Genomic DNA, 20170 nt, shown 5'->3' with positions numbered 1-20170 from the left:
GGTAGATACCTACTGAAGAACTATTGCGTAAATAGATACCAGAGTAAGTATATGCCTAAAAATAAAAAGTCTTAGTAAAATAAATAAATATTTTATTAGATAAGTAGTTAAGTCAAAAAAATACAGAATTATAATGTAAAAAACGGATTTACAAGGTAAAACTAGGTAACAATTAATACAATAATAATAAGTATAAAATTACGTAGGTAGGTAAATTACTATTAAGAAATACTTTATTATCAAAATTTTCGTGTCTTTAAAATATACAAGTCATGAGATTATCTTCTTAGCCCAAAAAAAAAACAAGCTGCGCCATTTTGCTGACGACACATATTTATTATTTTATTTGAAGCATTTTGCATTTTCGCACGCAACGTAATTAAATACACCGTTCACACGTAGGTACACCTTGCGGAGGTTCAAGGATAATCTGCGGTCAGCTCTATGGCTAACTACCCGCAACTAGACGTCAGGCGCCATCTTGGATTGTATCACTTGAATTTAGAACTCCCAACGCGATGAAGGGCTGGTTAACCGCAGCACTCGGCTTTGGGGAACGTGCAGGCACAGGGGTCCGTCGCTATGCATGTCGCCGGACAGATGCAATCGCAAGCTACAAACAAATATAAAATTACTGAATTAAAGGCGGTTTCTTCCATTCGGTTTTTTATCATCCATCAAAATGGTATAAAAAGTGGAATTATATCATCTGAGAATTATGTCACCTAAAGGCCGATTCACACCAATTGCGTACACGTGACACGTGCGTAGTGACGCGCGTAAACCCCTAACACACCGGGTAACGCATACGTCCACGCTTTACGCAAGTGGTGTGCCATGTTTTATACAGTTCCATACATTACAACGCAATGGTACACGCTACGTCTACGCTTACGCAGCTTGTGTGAACGAGCATAAAGATTACCGTTTCAGCGAAGTGGCGAGTATTTCGTAAGCATATTTTATTTAGATTACTTTTTACCTAGAGCTTTATTTCAGCAACTGCCTTTCCTAACTTTTTGGTAATTTCTTTAAGCTAGTATATGCCATAACATAACGGTGCTGAATGAACTGTGGTGACTTACGTTTGCAATCGCCGTACGAGCAAGGGTCCATATACTCGGTACAATCTTCACCAGGAGGCAAGAAGGACGAGCGGTAGATTGTCGTGCCTTCCAACTGTGAACATAGTAAATATGCGAATTGGTACCAAGTATTTAAGTCCTAATAAGGAATTAAGAAGAAAAGATTTTTCATTTAGTGTTTCAAAGCACGAGCCTACATTGGATGTAAACTTTACAGCTGGAGATTGACTTTCAACATTTTGGTGTACTTACGCGCCCTAACCTTATTCCGAGACGAGACCTGTTCTCAGTAGTGGGCCGATGATGGATTTGATCATGATTATGATGATTAATCTAGTACCTACACATTTTACCTACTCTCAAATCTACAATCTAAGATGAATATTATTGAAATTGTGGTTCAATAGACTGGTTTGCAGTTAGATACCTTTTGACAGGGTTTTTGGTACTGCCCCTTGCAGGCCCAGGGTGGACGCTGAGGTGCTGGCACACAAACCGGCTGGAAGGACATCTTGTGGATCGTGTCACATTCCATTTTAGCTGAAAAATATCTAACAGTCACAAAATTGACTTATTTGACACCAAGGCGACTGGCGAGCCAAAAATCAAATTTTTGAGTGATTTTCCCATGAAATGGGACATTCCCAAAGGTTAACCTTGGATTTTGGATAGTCTTTGAGGGATTTGGGCTGATTTTAAAAGTTACTTAAAACATTAATATATAAGTACCTAGGTATCTAGGTCTAGATAAGGCATAACTGAGTAGGTTCCTGCGGTAGTGGAGCGATGCGGGAGGGTGTGATGACTTGATTCATTGATTCGTCAACTTGTGGCAACTGTCACCCTCCCGCACAACTCCACTATCGCAGGAGCCTACTCAGCTCAACAAAATTTTACTCGTGCATCGATCGGTACATCTAGGAAAAAGCTACAAAGGAGACGCTTTTCAGTTTGACAGATAAAATCGAAGGCAAGAGCGTACGATGTAGTCGAAGACGACCAATTAGAATAGCTATACAAATGTCAAAAATTCGTTTCCTACATCCGTCACAACCGCTCGTATAGCGCTAGTGTCGCAAAGGCGAGTCGAACTCAATTAGTAGAATAGCAAATGTGCTACATCTAAGGTAACATCCTAAGTGCAACAGATGTAAGTAAATATTATTTTACACTAGAGAATCACACAGCAGCTCAGCAGCGCTATAATAGTATAGGTATGTAAGTTGATCTATATTGTGTCTATACCTGCGGGCTTTTCGTAACATCTGGTTGGCGCGAAGGACATCGGTAGACTCTGGCGACCAGGGTCCAGGTATGACATGCGGTTTACAGTACGATCTGTGCGGGAAAGTAGGCATTATTTTATTGAATCAGCAAAATACTTAGAAGTCAGGATAAGGTAACGGAAGCGCTTTTTTACAATTCATGAGGAGATTGGAAGCTTTTTTAATTCAAATACAAATTAGTCCTTGACTGCAATCTCACCTGGTGGTAAGTGATGATGCAGTCTAAGATGGAAGCGGGCTAACCTGGAAAAGGTATGGCAGTTTTTATTAAACCTATTCCCCTTTGGTTTCTACACGGCATCGTACCGAAACGCTAAATCACTTGGCGGCACGGCTTTGCCGGTAGGATGGTAGTAACTACTCACGGCCGAAACCTCCCAAAAGACGAATTAGCCGCTTTTTTGGGTACCTAAAAAGCAAAATATGTACAGTCTCACTTTCGAAAGGTTGTTCAACAGCGTGGAACTTGTGTGGCGGCTTGAAGGACTCTCGTATCGCAGTGGGCTTGGGCACGTAGTCGTGTCGCTGCGTGGTGAGGTTCTGCATGGGACCCTGACCCCACATGTCGTGGTGGCACGGCCTTATGGGCTGCGTCACACACACTGGGTTCGGTAGGAACGATAACTGAAATTGAAAAGCTGTTTTTAAGTTTTTCAAAATAGGTATAAAAAAATATTAACTTCATGTAAGTCAGCCAAATTGTGGCTCGATAATGATATCGACATTTGACATGAGTCAAAACTACTTTTGGTTCGAAAGAGCCGGTAAAAAGCTCGACAGTGACCCCCGCGCCACACACGCGCCTCACACGCATAACACACGCGCATCATATGCGCAACTCACGCGCTACACACACGCCACATGCACAACACACGCGCCACATACACGCAACACACGCGCCACACACGCAATACACGCGCCACATCGCTCAAATCACGCGCCACACACGCGCAACATACGCGCAACACACATGCAACTCACGCGCAACACATGCGCTTTTCTTTGATTTTACGTCACCATTGCCTGTAATTTTTGACATATCGTCAATTCTAGGATTCGTCATCCGAGAGTTCCCTCACTCTAGTTCACTCTGGCGCCCGCCAGTCTTGTATTATCAACCATAGAATGAGTTTTAGGATTTTTGTAAATGAGGTACCTACCTAGGTCCTAGGCTTATTCAATTTTTTTAGCCAAGTCAAATCAAAACGTTATGAAATAAAACACAGGTAACTATTATGAAAGACTCGGCGTCCCTCGCATTCTGCCGCTCCGGGGCCATGTCCTCTGTTGCCCCTAGGATAAATAGACCCCTGAATTTCCACCTTCTTAATTACGTAAAATAAAAGGAATTAATCAAAAACCTTGTGCACTGTATCCCCTTCCATCTGAGCAGTGGACGGGACGAGATTCGGCGAAGGTTTCACCGGCGCAGGGATGGCCGCCGTCGCCGGTAAGAAGCTACGAGAGTAAACAATAATAAAATAATAAAGTAAGTCCTATGTCCAGCCAGTGGCAGTGGCGTGTATTTCATAGACGCAAAAAGGTATTGCCTTGCGTGTGTTTCTAAATGCAAACCCCAAAGAGTATAATAATATAAGACCCTGTGCAACGGCGAAGATGGTGTTTACATTACAGAATATGTGATGCATTACAGAATATATAACGCAGTCATGGGCTACCTTGTATCTGAATAAATAAATAAAAATGTGTGTAAATATTTAGGTACCTGTTTTTGTAAATAGTTTGTGTTTCGAATCTCTTGGACGATGTGACGGGATTGGTGCAGCTTGACGGGAGAATCGCTCGACGGCGACAGTCGCTCTTCGAATCTAGGAAACTGAAAACATAATATAACATTGTAGACAACAAAGTGCAGCACACAGTTTCTTGCTCCTTCATCTCGGTACGAACAAAACTTCTTAAATCGGGATAGATTCATAATTCTAACAGCCTCTGGTAGACCAAAGAAGATTTAAGAGCTTTTATACTGTGATAGAATAAAGAATATAAAATAACCGACTGGGTACTGATGATAAATAGTAATGGTGAGTTATAGTTACATAATAATATACCGATCTTAGTACGATTTTTCTCGTCACAAAAGTTAAAACCACACGGTAAACTTTTTAGGGATTTTTATAAGTAGGTATTATATTTTGTGATGCGAGATATTTAAGTAGAGTTTTATTGCTAACCTTTATGGGTTTTACTGACCTCATGGTGTAAGTAGTGTTCTGTTCTAACTTCTGGCATGGCTTCTGATATTGTCCTTTACATGCCCATGGTAAAGGCTCCTTGGGCAATATCTTGAAATAAACACTGTGTTAAGTTAACGTCATCACAATCAGTCTCACTTCTCACATCGTCTAAACTCTACGAATTAGTGATTTTCACAAACCGTTTGATAATGTATCTAGAGTCTTTATTAGGCGCCCTTCATTCCACTTAGTCGGGTGGTTATAATAAGCACTTAGGTGTTAGGACTGTTAGGTGATATCATCTAGGACCTAGGTCAACGAAGTAAAATATACCAGATTCAGTCATGTATTACCTGATTAGGCATGTAACTCATTTTGTGCGTAGTGCTGCCATCCATCTTAGCTGCAGGTCGTTCGTAACAGCGCTCGGGGGCGAACGACTTTACCATCTCTATCCTCTCGGGGGGTAAATACGATAGCTTGTTTACGGTGCGGTCTGGAAACATTCGAGAAACTAATCTCATTGTACCTAGTTCTCTTACTATATGTTTACAATGGTATGCCAAACTAGTTTTATTCTGTGATTTCAGAGGCCAAAGAAATTAGACTTTGCTTCAAAAATAATTCCGAGAAGGGACAAAAGTCTCCATAGATCCTAGGACCGCTAAGAATTTTAGACGGCCAATAAAGCCGTTTCTATACCTACTTAATCCGTGTTTGGTCAAGCTCGTTAAAAAATTCGAATTAAAAAAATTAGATTTTTTTTAGCACATCTAATAGAGTAGTTAGAGCCCAAAGTTTCTAATGAAATCAGTAGACAAATTAGAAAATATAATTTCATATACCAACCCAACCGATAATAATACAACGCGGACTAGCTATTTTTCCAGACAATAATTGTCCCTCTGATGTAATTTTAATCTATCTTTTCTTCAAGTCTTACTTTCAAAAGGTTGATCAACGGCGTGAAACTTGGCAGGTGGTTTGAAGTTTTCACGCAACACGCATGGCTTGGGCACGTAGTCGTGTCGCTGCGTGGTGAGGTTCTGCATGGGGCCCTGACCCCACATGTCGTGGTGGCACGGCCTTATGGGCTGCGTCACACACACCGGGTTGGGTTGGAAGGATAACTGAAATGCACAAGAAGATGAAAATAAAACGGCAAAACAGCTGTGACAGACAGATGGGCATATTATAAACATCGAGTATTTACCGTAGGTACGAGTAGGTATAGTTCGCAAGGAAGGAAGAAAGAGAGGCCTTTGCCCAGCATTGGGACAGTACGGGCTAACAATAATATAATATAATAATAGTTCGCATGAGGTTGACATGGCATTCGGGATGGGGATGCCCCGCCCAGCGTATAGCAAAGAAAAGCATATTATACTTTCAAAGATTATGTAAATGATAAAAGAGCATGGATTTGACCTGCAGCTCGCTCCAGCAATGCGCGGGACTTTAATTACTTGTATACATGGCAATCTTATAATACTTGTATAATGGCATGGCAATGGTATCAAATCTTTGAAAAAAGCAACCGCCGAGTTTCTTGCTGGTTCTTCTCAGTAGGAGAGGCATTCCGAACCAGTGGTAGATGCTCTTGACGATTCAAAAGTAGGTATGTACTTGTAAAAGTCTAATTGAATAAAAATATTTTGAATTTTGAACAGCCCCGGGCTAGCCCGGTGCGGGATAGCGCGGGTAACGTATATGGGTGTGCGGGACGTCCCCCCGCCTCATACTCCGATTGTCATCTCGACCTGTCGCGTATTATAGGTATTCTGTTATTGACTTTTGAATACGGAAGGAACAGTAAAATCTATGACTAAAAAAGTAATAGAATCCAAAGAGCTGAAAACTGGTCACTGGTTTTAGGATGCCTCGAAGCCTCGTAACATGCCTTGAGGATACCCTTCAAGGAATTTTAGTGGGTATAAATCCTAGGTATCCCGTTGGTCTGACGACATTACCAAGCTTGCAAGAAAACTTGAACTCGCCCAACACCGGAAACAATGAGGTGTATGTGAGGAGGCCTATGTCCAACATTGGATAAGTAAGGGTTAAACAAATAAGAAGAAGAAGATAAGTCCTACAAGATCTGATACAGCGATCTCTTCGCCATAACGATGAGTTTGTATTTTTAACAGAAGCTACTTCTTCTTGAGGTCGTAGCATCAGTAAGATGGAATAGATAGGTATGGAATAAGTATCTGCGCTTTTCTAGTTTTCTCTGTATTATTGCACTAACATTGTGCTTACCTTCTGAACAGTACAAGACTCCATAGGTTCGCAGCTAGGCACGAGGTTTACAGGCGGTTTCCTCGGTACTCCACGCATGTTCTTGCAATCGTCTACAGGGAGGTAGGAGAGTTTGTATGTGGTGCAGGATTCTATGGGAGCTGACGGTTTCATGTAGCAACGCCGCGGGGCATATGATTCCGGTATCTTTGGTTGCTTGTAACACTGAAAAAGTAGTATAAGAAGTAAATAATTTTGTCTGGTGGGAGGCTTTGGCCGTGACTGGTTACCACCCTACCGGCAAAGCTGTGCTGCCAAGCGATTTAGCGGTCCGATACGATGCCGTGTAGAAACTAAAGTGGTAATAAAATGGGTTAAATAAAAAGTAGCATACGCTTTCTAGGTTAGCCCGCATCCATCTTAAACTGCATCATCACTTTCCACCGGGTGAGATCGCAGTCAAGGGCTAACTTGTATGTGGTGAATTAAAAAAGGACACATACGGCCTACGGGCTTATATCTTGATGTAACTAAGATTTTGCCTATATAGAATTATTAATGGAGCTTTGCTGATTAATTTGGGACTAAGTAAATATTATTGTGCTAAGTCTATTTAATTTTAAGCATTTGCATCTACGTAAACATAGATAAAATTAGTCAAACAAAAAGTATCTTTCTCGTGGAAAAACTGCCTTAGTAAAACGTCCAAGAAAAGGTACTCTTTCTTGGACGTTTTACCTATACTTATGGTAAGTTCTGGAAGATTGAGCTATATCAATTCATTATTATAATTACAATACTTACTTAATATCTACCATTCACATAATGCAGTTCGCCGGTAAGGTAATTCATGAGTCATAACTCACAATATGAGCCGACCGACCCGTAGGTCGTAGTTCATTGGAACAATTAATTGTCGATTTACTGCACCTATTTACCTTGATAGGTAGGTACATGAAGTAAGTATTTCATAAATATGTTATATTTATGAAATACTTACTTCACATGAAGTAAGTATTTCATAAATATAACATACTAGCTGATGCCCGCGACTTTGTTCGCGTGGATGTAGGTTTTTAAAAATCCCGTGGGAACTCTTTAATTTTCGGGGATAAAAAGTAGCCTATGTGCTAATCCAGGGTAAAATATATCTCCATTCCAAATTTCAGCCAAATCCGTCCAGTAGTTTTTGCGTGAAAGAGTAACAAACATACACACACACACACACACACACACACACACACACACACACATACAAACTTTCGCCTTTATAATATTAGTGTGATTTATGTAAATAGGTACATACCTACCTACGTCCAAGTCAATCTTAGTAATAAGTAGATATCTTGGTATTAGGTATTTCAAAATATATCATCGTTTCAAAATATATCATCGGAAATTCTCCGGAGAGCATGACGTAAAGTAATCGTTCCTAGTTTTATTCAAATTCAAAATTTTAATAAGTAACCTTTATATTTCGTACAGGCGTCCAATACTAATAACTTATCAGGGGGCACGGCAGTGCCCCCGCCAAGACGAGTCTTTGCTTTATCTTGTAGTTTTAATGATTTAGTATTTTTCAAACCCGCATTGTATAGCGTGCAAAACTCGGGTCAATGCCCCACCTTAGACGCGGCATTGATTTTGAGTGACTTATTTACGGAACGTTCGTTTACCTTTAGCGTCAGTCAGATGTTTTATTTGCAATGTGTTGTGAACTTTTAAAAAAACAGTACCGGTTTAACCAATGGTGGTTTGCCGCAACAGCACGTACGGCACGGGCAGGGGCGCTCTTGCTTGCCGTCCATGGGCTTGCCATCTTGATAGCCGGATTTGACACCCGCTGATAGGGCGTATGGTGCCGCCGCGGGGCACGGAATACACCTGGCGAATTACAAAACCATAGTTATTGCACTCTCCAACTTGCATTCGCTTATAACAGGCCCCTTTATAAAAACCGTCCAAGTGCGAGTTACGGAAAGTACCCTATAGGTTCTCTTAACAACCACGACAAACAGACGGACGGACAGACAGATAGACAGACAACAAAGTGATCCTATAAGGGTTCCGTTTTACCTTTTGAGGTACGGAACCCTAAAAACGCCCTAAACCGTGTACGTCCCCGACGAAGACATGATTACGGCTGACTATGCATCTTATCATGCCTTTGTAGGCATCTACGAGTATACAGCATCCAGTGAAGACATACAGGCATTGATCTTCACCACAGTTTTGGGGGCGAATCAGAATTTATTTCCAGATATGCAAAGTTAGGTGTGGGAACTTCTAGGTGGCTAAGAAACATCACGGCTTGTTTCATCGATAAAATTACTCACCTACTCTCCTATTAATTATTTTACTGCAATTAAATCAAGTCGGTTCAGTAAACTGAGTACCACATTAACCTTTCAGAAGTATGCTCTTAAAACACACTGAAGCAAGAGACGATGGACGATGGCCTATTTTCTAACAGGAATTACTTTCAAAATACTTACTCTGGCATAATTTATATCTAAAACCTTAATTAGTATAAAGACACTGTGATAAAAAATATAAAAATAAAATCTACAAACTAAATTAATTAGGAACTGAAAATAATTTTACAAAAACATCTCTATCGAAAAATAGTTCGTTAAAAACTGACAGCTGTAAGAAGTGTTCCTTTGACTGTCACATTTTTGAACTTCGGGTTGGTTTATTTTTATTTATGATACTTACCTATTTATTTAGTTTTCGTATTCGTATCAACCATTTAACTTTTTTGCGATTATGAAGAGGTTTGAATCCTTTAGATCACGGGGACTGAAACTCTAGTTCAGTCGGGTTGGAAGTTTCAAATAGCAAAAAATATCGTTAGCTTAAATTCAAAATGGCGACCAAATTCTTCCGTTGTGTTAGCCACCCATTAGCAACCATTTTAAATTTGTGGGAATTTTCAACAAAAAGGTCTAGGTAGAATTTCATCCAATAGGATCCTCTTTAAGCCACCAAGTACGTATTATTTATTATTGATGAAAAGTGTGAAGCTTTAACAATTTTAAGGGTTCCGTATCTCCAGAGAAAAAAAGGAACCCCTAATAATAGGATTCGATGTCTGTCTCTGTCTGTCTGTCAAGACCGTCAAGGGAATCGAAACCTATAGCGAATTGCCTGTTGACCTAGAATCATGAAATTTGGCAAGTAGCTATTTCTAATAGAAGAAATAGGTAAAGGGAAAAATCCATAAAAATCCGAAAATCGTGTGCGAGCTCGACTCCTTATTGACCAGTTTTTTATCAAAAGACTTTTGATAAACTTTAAGTGAGCTTTTGAGACATAACTCAAAACTTGGAAGCGAATTCGTGAACATCTATTAGTTAAATTATGTTCTACAAGTAACATGGCTAGATTATACATCGATACTCGATGGAAAACTCGAAGTAACAATGTGAGTAGATAGGTACTTAACTGATAACGATAAGTGATTAATTAGAAAATAGTAGTTTTTCACACGTCTTCGTTCGGTAAAAAGTTTCATGAACTCCGTGAACTCTCTCGGTCTGCGACTCGATTTCCGGTTGACTCGGTAAACATTCATCAATAGCGACCTCGCTCTTGAAAAACGTAGCGTTGAAACTTGGAAGACGGATAATCTTCAGGACGATTCAGAGTGGACGTAATATGTCTTCGTCTCTATCTAATCAAATACTTGATATAGTATCTTAGTCTCTGGTTCACAAAAAGATCTAGACCGTACTCTGTGCAAATCCTTGCAAGAGACCTATGCCCAGCCCTACAGGGTTAGCATGGGCGCAGAGATTTTCTCCCCGGGGAAAGGCTAAAATGTTTATCCCCTCCAACAGTTTTATATACTTTCCGAGCATGGACGCACGGGTGGATATACGAGTAGGTATTGTCCCCGAAACGTGGATAAACTTCTGCTCTTCCTGCAGTTGCCATACTTTGAGAGGTGGACAAATAAATTTTTTCCTTAGTCAGTGGATATAATCGGGGGATAAGAGAGCAGTTTGACAGCTACAGTGTGAAAGATAAGAAGATCGCATTCACCTCTGATTGGCCATAAATTCAGCCTTGTTGTTCTTTGTAGGTATAAATTAAGATTATAACATAGATTGATGCAGCTAAGCAGCTATACAGAGTGATTATCGGTTGAGATGACGACGATGAATAAAACATGTATACTTAGTTTATGTCTCTTGTGAACATTATTCACTCCTAATTTATGAAAATCTATTTAAATCCATGGAAGACGAACAATTGCATTTACAATGTTATAGCTAATTTATCATGCATATTTGTTAATTGTTATCAATCAGTGGTAGTTTGCGACGGCGACGGGTAGGTACATTAGGTCACAATAATTCATGCAATTCTAAATCAAAGACATGTGGTATGGTTGTTCTTAAAATTAATAATTGTTTTGCTTTTAGTATGAGTTCGCACAGTTCGACAACGTAGATTTAGAACTTCGCAGAACACTTTAACGTCATGATAAAATAGAGATCTTCTTCCGCGTGGTTTAAGTTTTTTTTAAATTTCTTGTTTTTGAAACTTTTTGTTTTTTTGGGGTAAAAATTTGTAGTCTCATATTATGTCATTCTCATAAGGTTTACGTAGTTTTATTACCATTACACCAATTATATTACAAATTCAACATTAACAGTTTTTTACTTTTGTCGAATTTACACTTTGTTTTTTATTTTTACATTTAGAGTTTGTAATATGTAGTACATTGGTCCTACCCCTAGAATAAACAAAAGGTGGCTCTTTAAAAATCAATGGTCCTACCTGTTTTAAATAAATGACTTTGATTTGATTTAATATAATAAGGTTGGTACATCTATGCAAATAAATATCACAGGATCCGTTGATCTATTGAAGCGTGATTGAAGAACAAAAACTTGAAAGGCTTGTCTTCTCGCAGGAACATTTTTTTCTGAGATAAAAGTAAGCTTTTTCGCTCTGCAAGTACTATCTACTTATTTATGCAAAAAATCATGTCGATTAAATCATGGTTGGCGAACAAACACACACTTTCGTATTTATAATATTAGTAGGGATCTACTATCTGCGCATTGTATTAATTGTATCTAAGTGTACATCATAATGAATAGATTATGTTCATTACAAGGATATTACAACTACAAGTTGCAACGTCAGTACAATCGCTATCTCCGTTTAGTTTACACGCGCTTATCGGAATATCGGATCATATTATATTGTTATTTTATTAATAAAACAATAGTTTTTTTTTTAAAGAATTATATGGCAAAAGTGTAAGGTGAGTTTCAATGAAAAGGAATTTAGACAGTTTTTGTTACGATAAAATATCTAGGTATGTACAAAAATACCAAATGCCAGAAAGATTTTGGTCTGTGAAGATCGCTAGAGAGCACTTTGACTTCGCTCAGACTTAAGACACTGTTAAAACGAGACAGCGTTATACCACTGGCATAAATCTGTCTCGTTTTAACTGAAACTTAAGTCTAAGCAAAGTCAAAGTGCGCTCTATAGATTTCAACCTTAGAGCAGAGTGAACTAGAGTGAGGGAACTCTCAGTTTGATCCTACGATAGGTATGTCAATTAATATGAGGCTATATGGTGACGTAAAATCAAAGAAAAATAGGGCTACTTTAGGGCTACCTGCGTCAAGTAATCAAATAGCATGCGACAAGTCGAGATGGCAATCGGGGTATGAGGCTGGGGGACGCCCCGCACACCCGTATGCCATCCACGCTATCCCGCACTGGATTAGCGCGGAGGCTGTGCGGGTGTGCGAGGCGTCCTCACTCCGATTGCCATCTCAACCTGTCGCGCACTATACTAACGTTTGACGCCTGCCAGTGACATCGAAGGCTCGGCGTTTTATTAGAAGTTCCCTAGGCCTTATTTGCACGAGAGCTTTTTAACAGGGCTCTCTCCGTCACTCGTTTCATACAATCGTAGTTCCAATTTCATTTGAATAATAAGCAACCAAAGTCCATTTTGCAGACATATTCTAGAAACTAAGATCTGTGTCTGTGGTGTTTTAGATTTTTCTAAAAATATGTAGTTTTAAAATTACAGGGGCTCAAAGATTTGTATGAAAATTTTTAAGACCGCGTAACTTGGAAACGAATATTTTAACAGAAATCTGGAAAACCACAGACATAGATCTTAGTTTCTAGAATATGTCTGCAAAATTTCGTGGACTTTGGTTGCTTAGTATTCAAATGAAATTGGAACTACGATTGTATGAAACGAGTGACGGAGAGAGCCCTCTTAATGTCCGTTAAAAAGCGCCCAAATAGAGCAAAATATGTATTCCCAAGTACCTATAATATATGTTCACACGTCAACGCTTTTTTACGTGTGACCAGATACTTTGGAACACATTTGATCTATTCGGACGCTAAAAAAGCTCTGATGTAAATGAAGTCCGCTGTCGTGAACTGTGCTTAGAGCGCGTTAGATGCACTTTTGACGATTCAAAAGTACTTGTAAAAGAATAATTGAAAAAAAATTAGATTTAAATATACTGGATATTCACTGGAATAGATCTTTTCTCAATTCATTATTCTTTAAATTCTAGTGTCCTCGTATCGTGTATCTAATAATGGATTGTGACTGTGATTATATTCTACCGACTATGGATGGTTGGGAGCAGCATTACCAAAATTGCTCAACTGTTTGGTTTAAAGATTACGGAACTGAACCACCCAAGTAAGTAGGTACATTGTTTTACATAAAAGATAGAGTTAAAGTTCTGCCAGATAATATTAAATTCAACGGCCTTTAGACTTATAAAAAGTTTACATTTTTTTTATTCAGATACAAGTGGACTACGATCCCATGCTACGGTTTCTACATGGCATTGTACCGGAATGTTAAACCATTTGGTGGCACGGCTTTGTTGGTAGAGTGGTAATTAGCCACGGCCGAAGTCTCCCACCTCGATCTGAGTCATTTTAGAAATTATATATTTCCCAAATTACCCGGGAATCGACCGCCACGCCTCCCACTTATAGGAGAACAGTGCTCACCGCGGAATAATCCATATTTTACGAATATAAATGTGGAATTGTGTCTGTCTGTCTGTCTGCTAGCATTTCACAGCTCACCCGTTTAACCGATTTAGAAGAAGTTTGGTACAGGGATAGCATTCCAGGGATGGACATAGGCTATTTTTTGTAACGGAAAATTAAAGAGTTCCCACGGGATTTCCGAAAACTTAAATCTATGTTTCAGACGTCACAAGCATCATAATAAATAACCACAAGGATAGTGATGTGTATTTTAACGTACACGTTTTAAAAAGCGTACGGTTTGTCCTATTTCTTTCATCCATACTAATATTATAAATGCAAAAGTGTGTCTGTCTTTCTGTCTGTCTGTCTGTCTGTCTGTCTGCTACGTTTTCACGGCCCAACCACTGAGCCGATTTTAATGAAATTTGGTACAGACTTGGGATACATCCCGGGGAAGGACATAGGCTACTTTTTATCCCGGAAAATTGAAGAGTTCCTACGGGATTTAAAAAAACTGAAATCCACGCGGGCGAAGCCGCGGGCATCCTCTAGTTTCGTATAATTTATGAATGATAAATATAAACACTAAGTAACGGAGTTAACAATAAAATCTCTTTGAAGGAATACAGACGGGTCCATTCGTTTGAGAAACAAACACCTTTCCAGGCTACATCACGATGTTTTGTATCATTTGGGCCTCGATACTGAAAATTACGACTTGCCAGCTATGTTTGGGGATGTCAAGGTAGGTAACATAAAGATTTCACTTGTATTTTGTAGTAGGAGGAATACCTACAAGATTTTTACTATCTAAGTAATTATATTTTACTCCTTACTTGATTTTAGTATACAAGGTGTAAAGGGATCTTTTCTTTTCGCTGATCGATGACTATAGGTACCAACAACTCAAACCGCACGCGTCGTATTTTTTCAATCTGAATTCAAAATTCGAAATTATCAAAGAAATACGCATTACGTCATTCATAGTCCAGAAAGTGGTAGCACTAGGTAGTTTCATACTTACAGAGATGAGATAAGTTTTGCCACTATACTGAGAAATACGTCTCGTCTCTGAATGTGTGAACTACAAAAGGTTTGGGGGGTTCCCCGCAGTTCCTAAATTCACATATCATAATCATAATCACAAAAATAAGCATTACTATGAGCAACATTTTGGTTGCCTGGAAGAGATCGCTAAATAGCGCTAAGGCCGCCAAATTGTACCTACCTGCCTATATTTTTAACCCCCGACCCATAAAGAGGGGTGTTATAAGTTTGACGTGTGTAGGCATCTGTGTATCTGTCTGTGGCATCGTAGCTCCTAAACGAATGGTCCGATTTTAATTTAGTTTTTTTTTTTTTGTTTGAAAGGTGGCTTGATCGAGAGTGTTCTTAGCTATAATAATCGAAGAAAACCGGTTCAGCCGTTTGAAAGTTATCAGCTCTTTTCTAGTTTTCTTATAGAGGTTTTTGTGTCAGGGGTTTTTTAAATTTTAAGTAATGTTGTGCTTTGTGTGTGTTTTTTCTGTGCTAATTTTGTGGTGTACAATAAAAGTATATATTCATTCATTGAACGAGTTTTGTTTGTTTCAGTTCGTCTGCATGGGTGGAACGAAATACAGGATGAAAGAATTTGCTAAATACATTGCAAAAGTGTTAAATATACCGGACGAGGGCTTAGTGAATTTGACTAAACATTCTCACAGATATGCCATGTACAAAATTGGGCCTGTACTTTCTGTTAACGTAAGAAATCATGCAACCAATAATTTTTGATGACCTCCCTGGTGCAATAGTCTTATTAGTAGGAGGTCCCGGGTTTGATTTCCGGCAGGGGTTTGGAATTGTATAATTTCTCTGGTCTGGTCTGGGTGCACGGCTTCGGCCCTGGCTAGTAATTCCGGTACGATGCCGTGTAGAAACCAAAGGTGTATGGGTTTAATAAACACTACCATACCCCTTCTAGGTTAGCCCACTTCCATTTTAGGCTGCATCATCACTTACCACCCGGTGAGATTGCAGTTAAGGGCCACCTTGTATCTGAACTGTTGAATAGAGCCGGGTGTATCTTTGCCAAATTCCACGATACTGAGGGGAAAACTAATGCTGAACGGGCGTTCCATCTTGCGGTTGGAATTAGAAACGAGGAGGCAAATCTATTCCTTCATCTCCGTGGAATTTTGACTACTTAATTTACCTATATGTTTATTTTTTTAGCATGGTATAGGAATCCCGTCAATGACAATACTGCTACAGGAGGTCATCAAGCTGCTGAGTTACGCCAAAGCAAAGGACCCACTAATTTTTCGTATTGGCACGAGCGGGGGGCTAAATATACCCCCGGGTTCCGTTGTCGTATCCTCATGGGGTCTTAATGGGACTTTGAAGAAATCTTACGATATTGTGAGTATTGACCAACATTACCTCTATCCAAAAGTTTCATTTTTAGGGTTCCGTACCTCAATAGGAAAAACGGAACCCTTTATAGGGTCACTTTGTTATCTGTCTGTCTGTCTATCTGTCTGTCGTGTCAGTCTGTCGTGTCTGGTAGGTGGGTAGGTCACACGTAAAGGAAAAATCCGAAAACCATGAATTTGTGATTACAACGAGTTAGACTCGCGCTTGACTGGTATTTTTATCTCTTTCGTATAAAATCTTGCGATTATTTTCATAAGTTACTACCTACTTCTATATAAAACCAATTCTTATGTAACTTTTCATCAGAAAATCCTAATTTCGGGTTCTAATTTTGTCAATCTTGATGCTGCAGGGGAGTTGGACCAAATAATAAATGCGCTCCCCTCCCTTCCATTTTCAAAATTTGACAATCATTTAATCAATATGAATGCTACTAAAAGATTTGTATTGAAGATAAGTAAGGTTACGTATCTTAGAGAAGATTCGACTCGTGAATAAATCATGAATCCCGAAGCGAAATCAAGGAGGGAATTGAAAAGGCTCTTATATGTATTTCACCGCAAATAATATTGTTTTTATCTTATTTTCAGCCAGTCATGGGTAAAATTATGGAAATTCCGTCGATATTTGATAAAAGATTAAATCAGGAACTGCTGTACCTCGCGTCGAAGGAGGGAAAGTTTTCCACGTTTGCCGGGGGCACTATGGCTGCGGACGACTTTTATCAAGGTATCCCCTTTTACCTTGAGTGATGATTGATGAGTCATGATGGCCAAGTATTTAAAATGGACTCTTATTGAGATTGGTTTGATAAGTGACTCTCTTGACAATCACATAAGCCAACAAGTGTAAATCGAACCGCCGACAAGTGAAGGTTACAGTAACTAGAAAAGAGCTGATAAATTTCAAACGGCTGAACCGATTTTCGTGGATTATAGCTAAGAACACTCTCGATCCTTTCAAACAAAAGAAACTAAATTAAAATCGGTTCATTACTTTAGGAGCTACGATGCCATAGACAGATACACAGATACACCCGTCAAACTTATAACACCCGTCTTTTTGGGTTGGGGGTTAAATAGTGTTTTTGTTTTTATCACTCTTCAGAGCTTTTCCGTACACTTAGCTTGCTCTAACAAGGTATTATTATTTTGATGTCAAATCCACCTAGATTCTTTGTCTGAGACTTGAAAAAATTATCTCTTAGCTATGAATACAAAAAATATTGTTATTTGTAGTCTGTTTAGTCTTTTGTTTCAGGCCAGGCTCGTTTAGACGGTCCATTCTGCGACTACACAGAATCAGATAAGCTGTCCTTTCTCAACACTTTGGTGCAGATGGGGGTAAAGAACATTGAGATGGAGGCAACTGCCTTCGCGGCATTCACGAGGGAGGCTGGAGTGAGGGCCGCTGACGTCTGTGTGACTCTGGTGAACCGATTAGAACAAGACCAGGTTATAACATCCAGATTTTTATATATTTATTAATAGATAGATAGATAGATAGATAGATAGAAACTCTTTATTGCACACAAAAACACATATAAGGATAACAACACAGTAAGAAGAAAACAGAAAAAAACAATTGTGTGCAAAGGCGGCCTTATTGCTTGGAGCAATCTCTACCAGGCAACCTTTGCTGAAAGGAGAAGTTCTAGGAAGGAGGTTGGATAGTACCAAGTCGCAAGGATTTTTTTTACAAAGATTTATATATATACTAATAAACATAAAAAAGTAATTATATATATATAATATATAAATATATATGTATATGCTATATATGACAATATAGTTACTTGCATATAATATAAATTAATATTAGGCACATTAAAAATTAAAGTAAGCGTTATCTTAGTGTACAAATTATGCCCGCGTGGAATGGTGCCAAGAATACTGGCTGCATTTCCGCGCTGGACAACCAGGCTGATCCTATGCGCAAAATAAACCAGCCAAGTACGAGTCAGACTCGAGCACCGAGGGTTCCGTACTCGGGTATTTTTTTCGACTGTTGCACGATAAGTCAAAAACTATTATGTGTATTAAAAAAATCTGTTTTAGAATGTACATGTAAAGCCTTTTCATATGATACCCCACTTGGTATAGTTATCTTACATTTCAAGTTGAAAATTCAAATTAATATTTGTTCATGAACACGTTTTAATTTTTTTACGGTTTTCGGATTTTTCCTTTACTTTTGCTATAACACCTACCTACCTGCTAAATTTCATTATTCTAGGTCAACGGGAAGCACCCTATAGGTTTTCTTGACAGACACGACAAACGAACAGACAGACAGGCACCCAACAAAGTGATCCTATAAGGGTTCCGTTCTTCCTTTTGAGGTGCGGAGTCTTAAAAATGATGAAAAATGAAGTTTACTATGTCTCCGAAAAAGCTCCATTAAGAACACGTCGTAAGCCGTAACTCACAATTCGAATGAGCACTTAAGGTTTATAGCAAACTCAGCTGTGCCCTGGATTGCCTGAAATTGCTTAAAAAGTAAATGCGAAACCTTTTCCTTCCTACATTAAATGTATATTAGATTTTTTTAAATGGGAATTGCAAGCAAACAAGGAGCTGGGTCACCTTATGTTAAGTGGTTATCGCCGCCCACGAACATTTGTAACAACAGAGGAATTTGTTGGTCCGCCCCTTGAATAACCCCATGTCGTAATCTAGTGGGAACTCGGAAAATCGCCGAAGGAAGTTGGATCCACAGATTGCATGTGCGTATTTTCTTGTACAAGATCTTGAATACTAGCTATTACACCAAGATGAAACCTTTTTTATTCTTTTTTTCAGGTAACGCCCAGTAAATCTGTATTATTGGAATGGCAAGAGAGACCTATGGTGATAATCGGGAAATATATTTCCAAGTATTGTGAAAAAATATCAAGTGTGAAGTGATAAAAATATACATATAACAAACAACAAATAAATGAAAAGTATTGGAACGGGCAACCTATAGGACTTTTTGTTTTTTGTCAGCAGATAACTAGAGAATTAATTATCAGAGAATGGTAGATTTATGTACCAAAAAAAAAATATTTTGTGTAGACGTCATATTATGAAAATAAAAATGTTTTGTGTACAAATAAACTTTTACAAGTTCTTTTGAGTATAGTAGTTTCTTTTGATAGGTATCTTATATATTTTGTTTTATTTAATTTTTAGTTTACTTTTTTTTTCCTTATAATCTCTTCTCTGCAAAGAATATGTTGTAATTTAAGATAATATAGTCGATAGTTCATTGTGTTAAGTTTCGTATTACAAAACTGCCTGAATTATATTTCATAAGTTTTATTTCATCTAAAAGCCAAAAGCCCTTATGAGGGGTCTCTCCGTCACTCGCTTCATACAAACGTAGTTCCAATTTCATTTGAATATTAAGCAACCAAAGTCCATAAAATTTTGCAGACATATTCTAGAAACTAATATCTATGTCTGTGGTTTTCCAGATTTCTGTTAAAATATTTGGTTTCAAAGTTACGCAGTCTTAAAAATTTACATACAAATCTTAGAGCCCCTGTAATTTTAAAACTACATATTTTTAGAAAAACCGAAAACACCACAGACACAGATATTAGTTTCCAGAATATGTCTGCAAAATTTCATGGACTTTGGTTGCTTAATATTCAAATGAAATTGGAACTACGATTGTATGAAGCGAGTGACGGAGAGAGTCCTGTTATGCATAAATCAAACAAGAGTTAAATACAACACAGTCAGTAAAATATGTTTGCCTTGAGCGTATTGGTAATTCTATTTCTATTGAATTTCAGCAAATTGTAATTACATTGGTGCCTCGGTTCGGATTCGAATCGAATGAAATTGGTTAAATAAGAGAATAGGTAACTTAAGCACTCGTACTTACGTAGCTGAAATACCTACTTCTTTTTAGTATTCTTAGCTTGTATAGCTCAAGTTTAATCATCCAT

General features: G+C 38.5%; 2 protein-coding genes across 3 annotated transcripts; one reads left to right on the top strand and one right to left on the bottom strand.

Moving 5' to 3' along the window:
- Positions 1-75: 75 nt before the first annotated feature.
- On the bottom strand, positions 76-9494 carry LOC123865458 (stabilizer of axonemal microtubules 1). The gene is made up of 13 exons (XM_045906502.1): positions 9303-9494; positions 8544-8691; positions 6829-7032; positions 5513-5699; positions 4923-5065; positions 4586-4677; positions 4098-4208; positions 3733-3829; positions 2809-2995; positions 2331-2423; positions 1513-1625; positions 1086-1179; positions 76-613 (listed from the first exon to the last, which is right to left on the bottom strand). Exons 1-13 carry the CDS (start codon positions 9308-9310, stop codon positions 531-533), a joined length of 1560 nt encoding a protein of 519 aa, XP_045762458.1. The 5' UTR covers positions 9311-9494; the 3' UTR covers positions 76-530.
- Positions 9495-9724: 230 nt separating this feature from the next.
- LOC123865476 (uridine phosphorylase 1-like) lies at positions 9725-19186 on the top strand. 2 transcript variants are annotated; one of them, XM_045906530.1, is made up of 8 exons: positions 9725-9798; positions 13380-13510; positions 14437-14560; positions 15409-15561; positions 16033-16218; positions 16824-16962; positions 17494-17687; positions 19035-19186. In XM_045906530.1, the coding sequence occupies exons 2-8, from the start codon at positions 13404-13406 to the stop codon at positions 19137-19139; spliced, it is 1008 nt and encodes a 335-aa protein (XP_045762486.1). In that variant the 5' UTR covers positions 9725-9798; positions 13380-13403; the 3' UTR covers positions 19140-19186. The 2 variants fall into 2 exon arrangements, with proteins under 2 accessions (XP_045762486.1, XP_045762484.1); XM_045906528.1 differs by lacking the exon at positions 9725-9798 and adding an exon at positions 11955-12142.
- Positions 19187-20170: the final 984 nt, after the last annotated feature.

The sequence above is a fragment of the Maniola jurtina genome, chromosome 5 (assembly GCF_905333055.1).
Source record: "Maniola jurtina chromosome 5, ilManJurt1.1, whole genome shotgun sequence".
Classification (NCBI taxonomy): domain Eukaryota; kingdom Metazoa; phylum Arthropoda; class Insecta; order Lepidoptera; family Nymphalidae; genus Maniola; species Maniola jurtina.
This window is presented reverse-complemented; position numbering and strand designations above follow the sequence as displayed.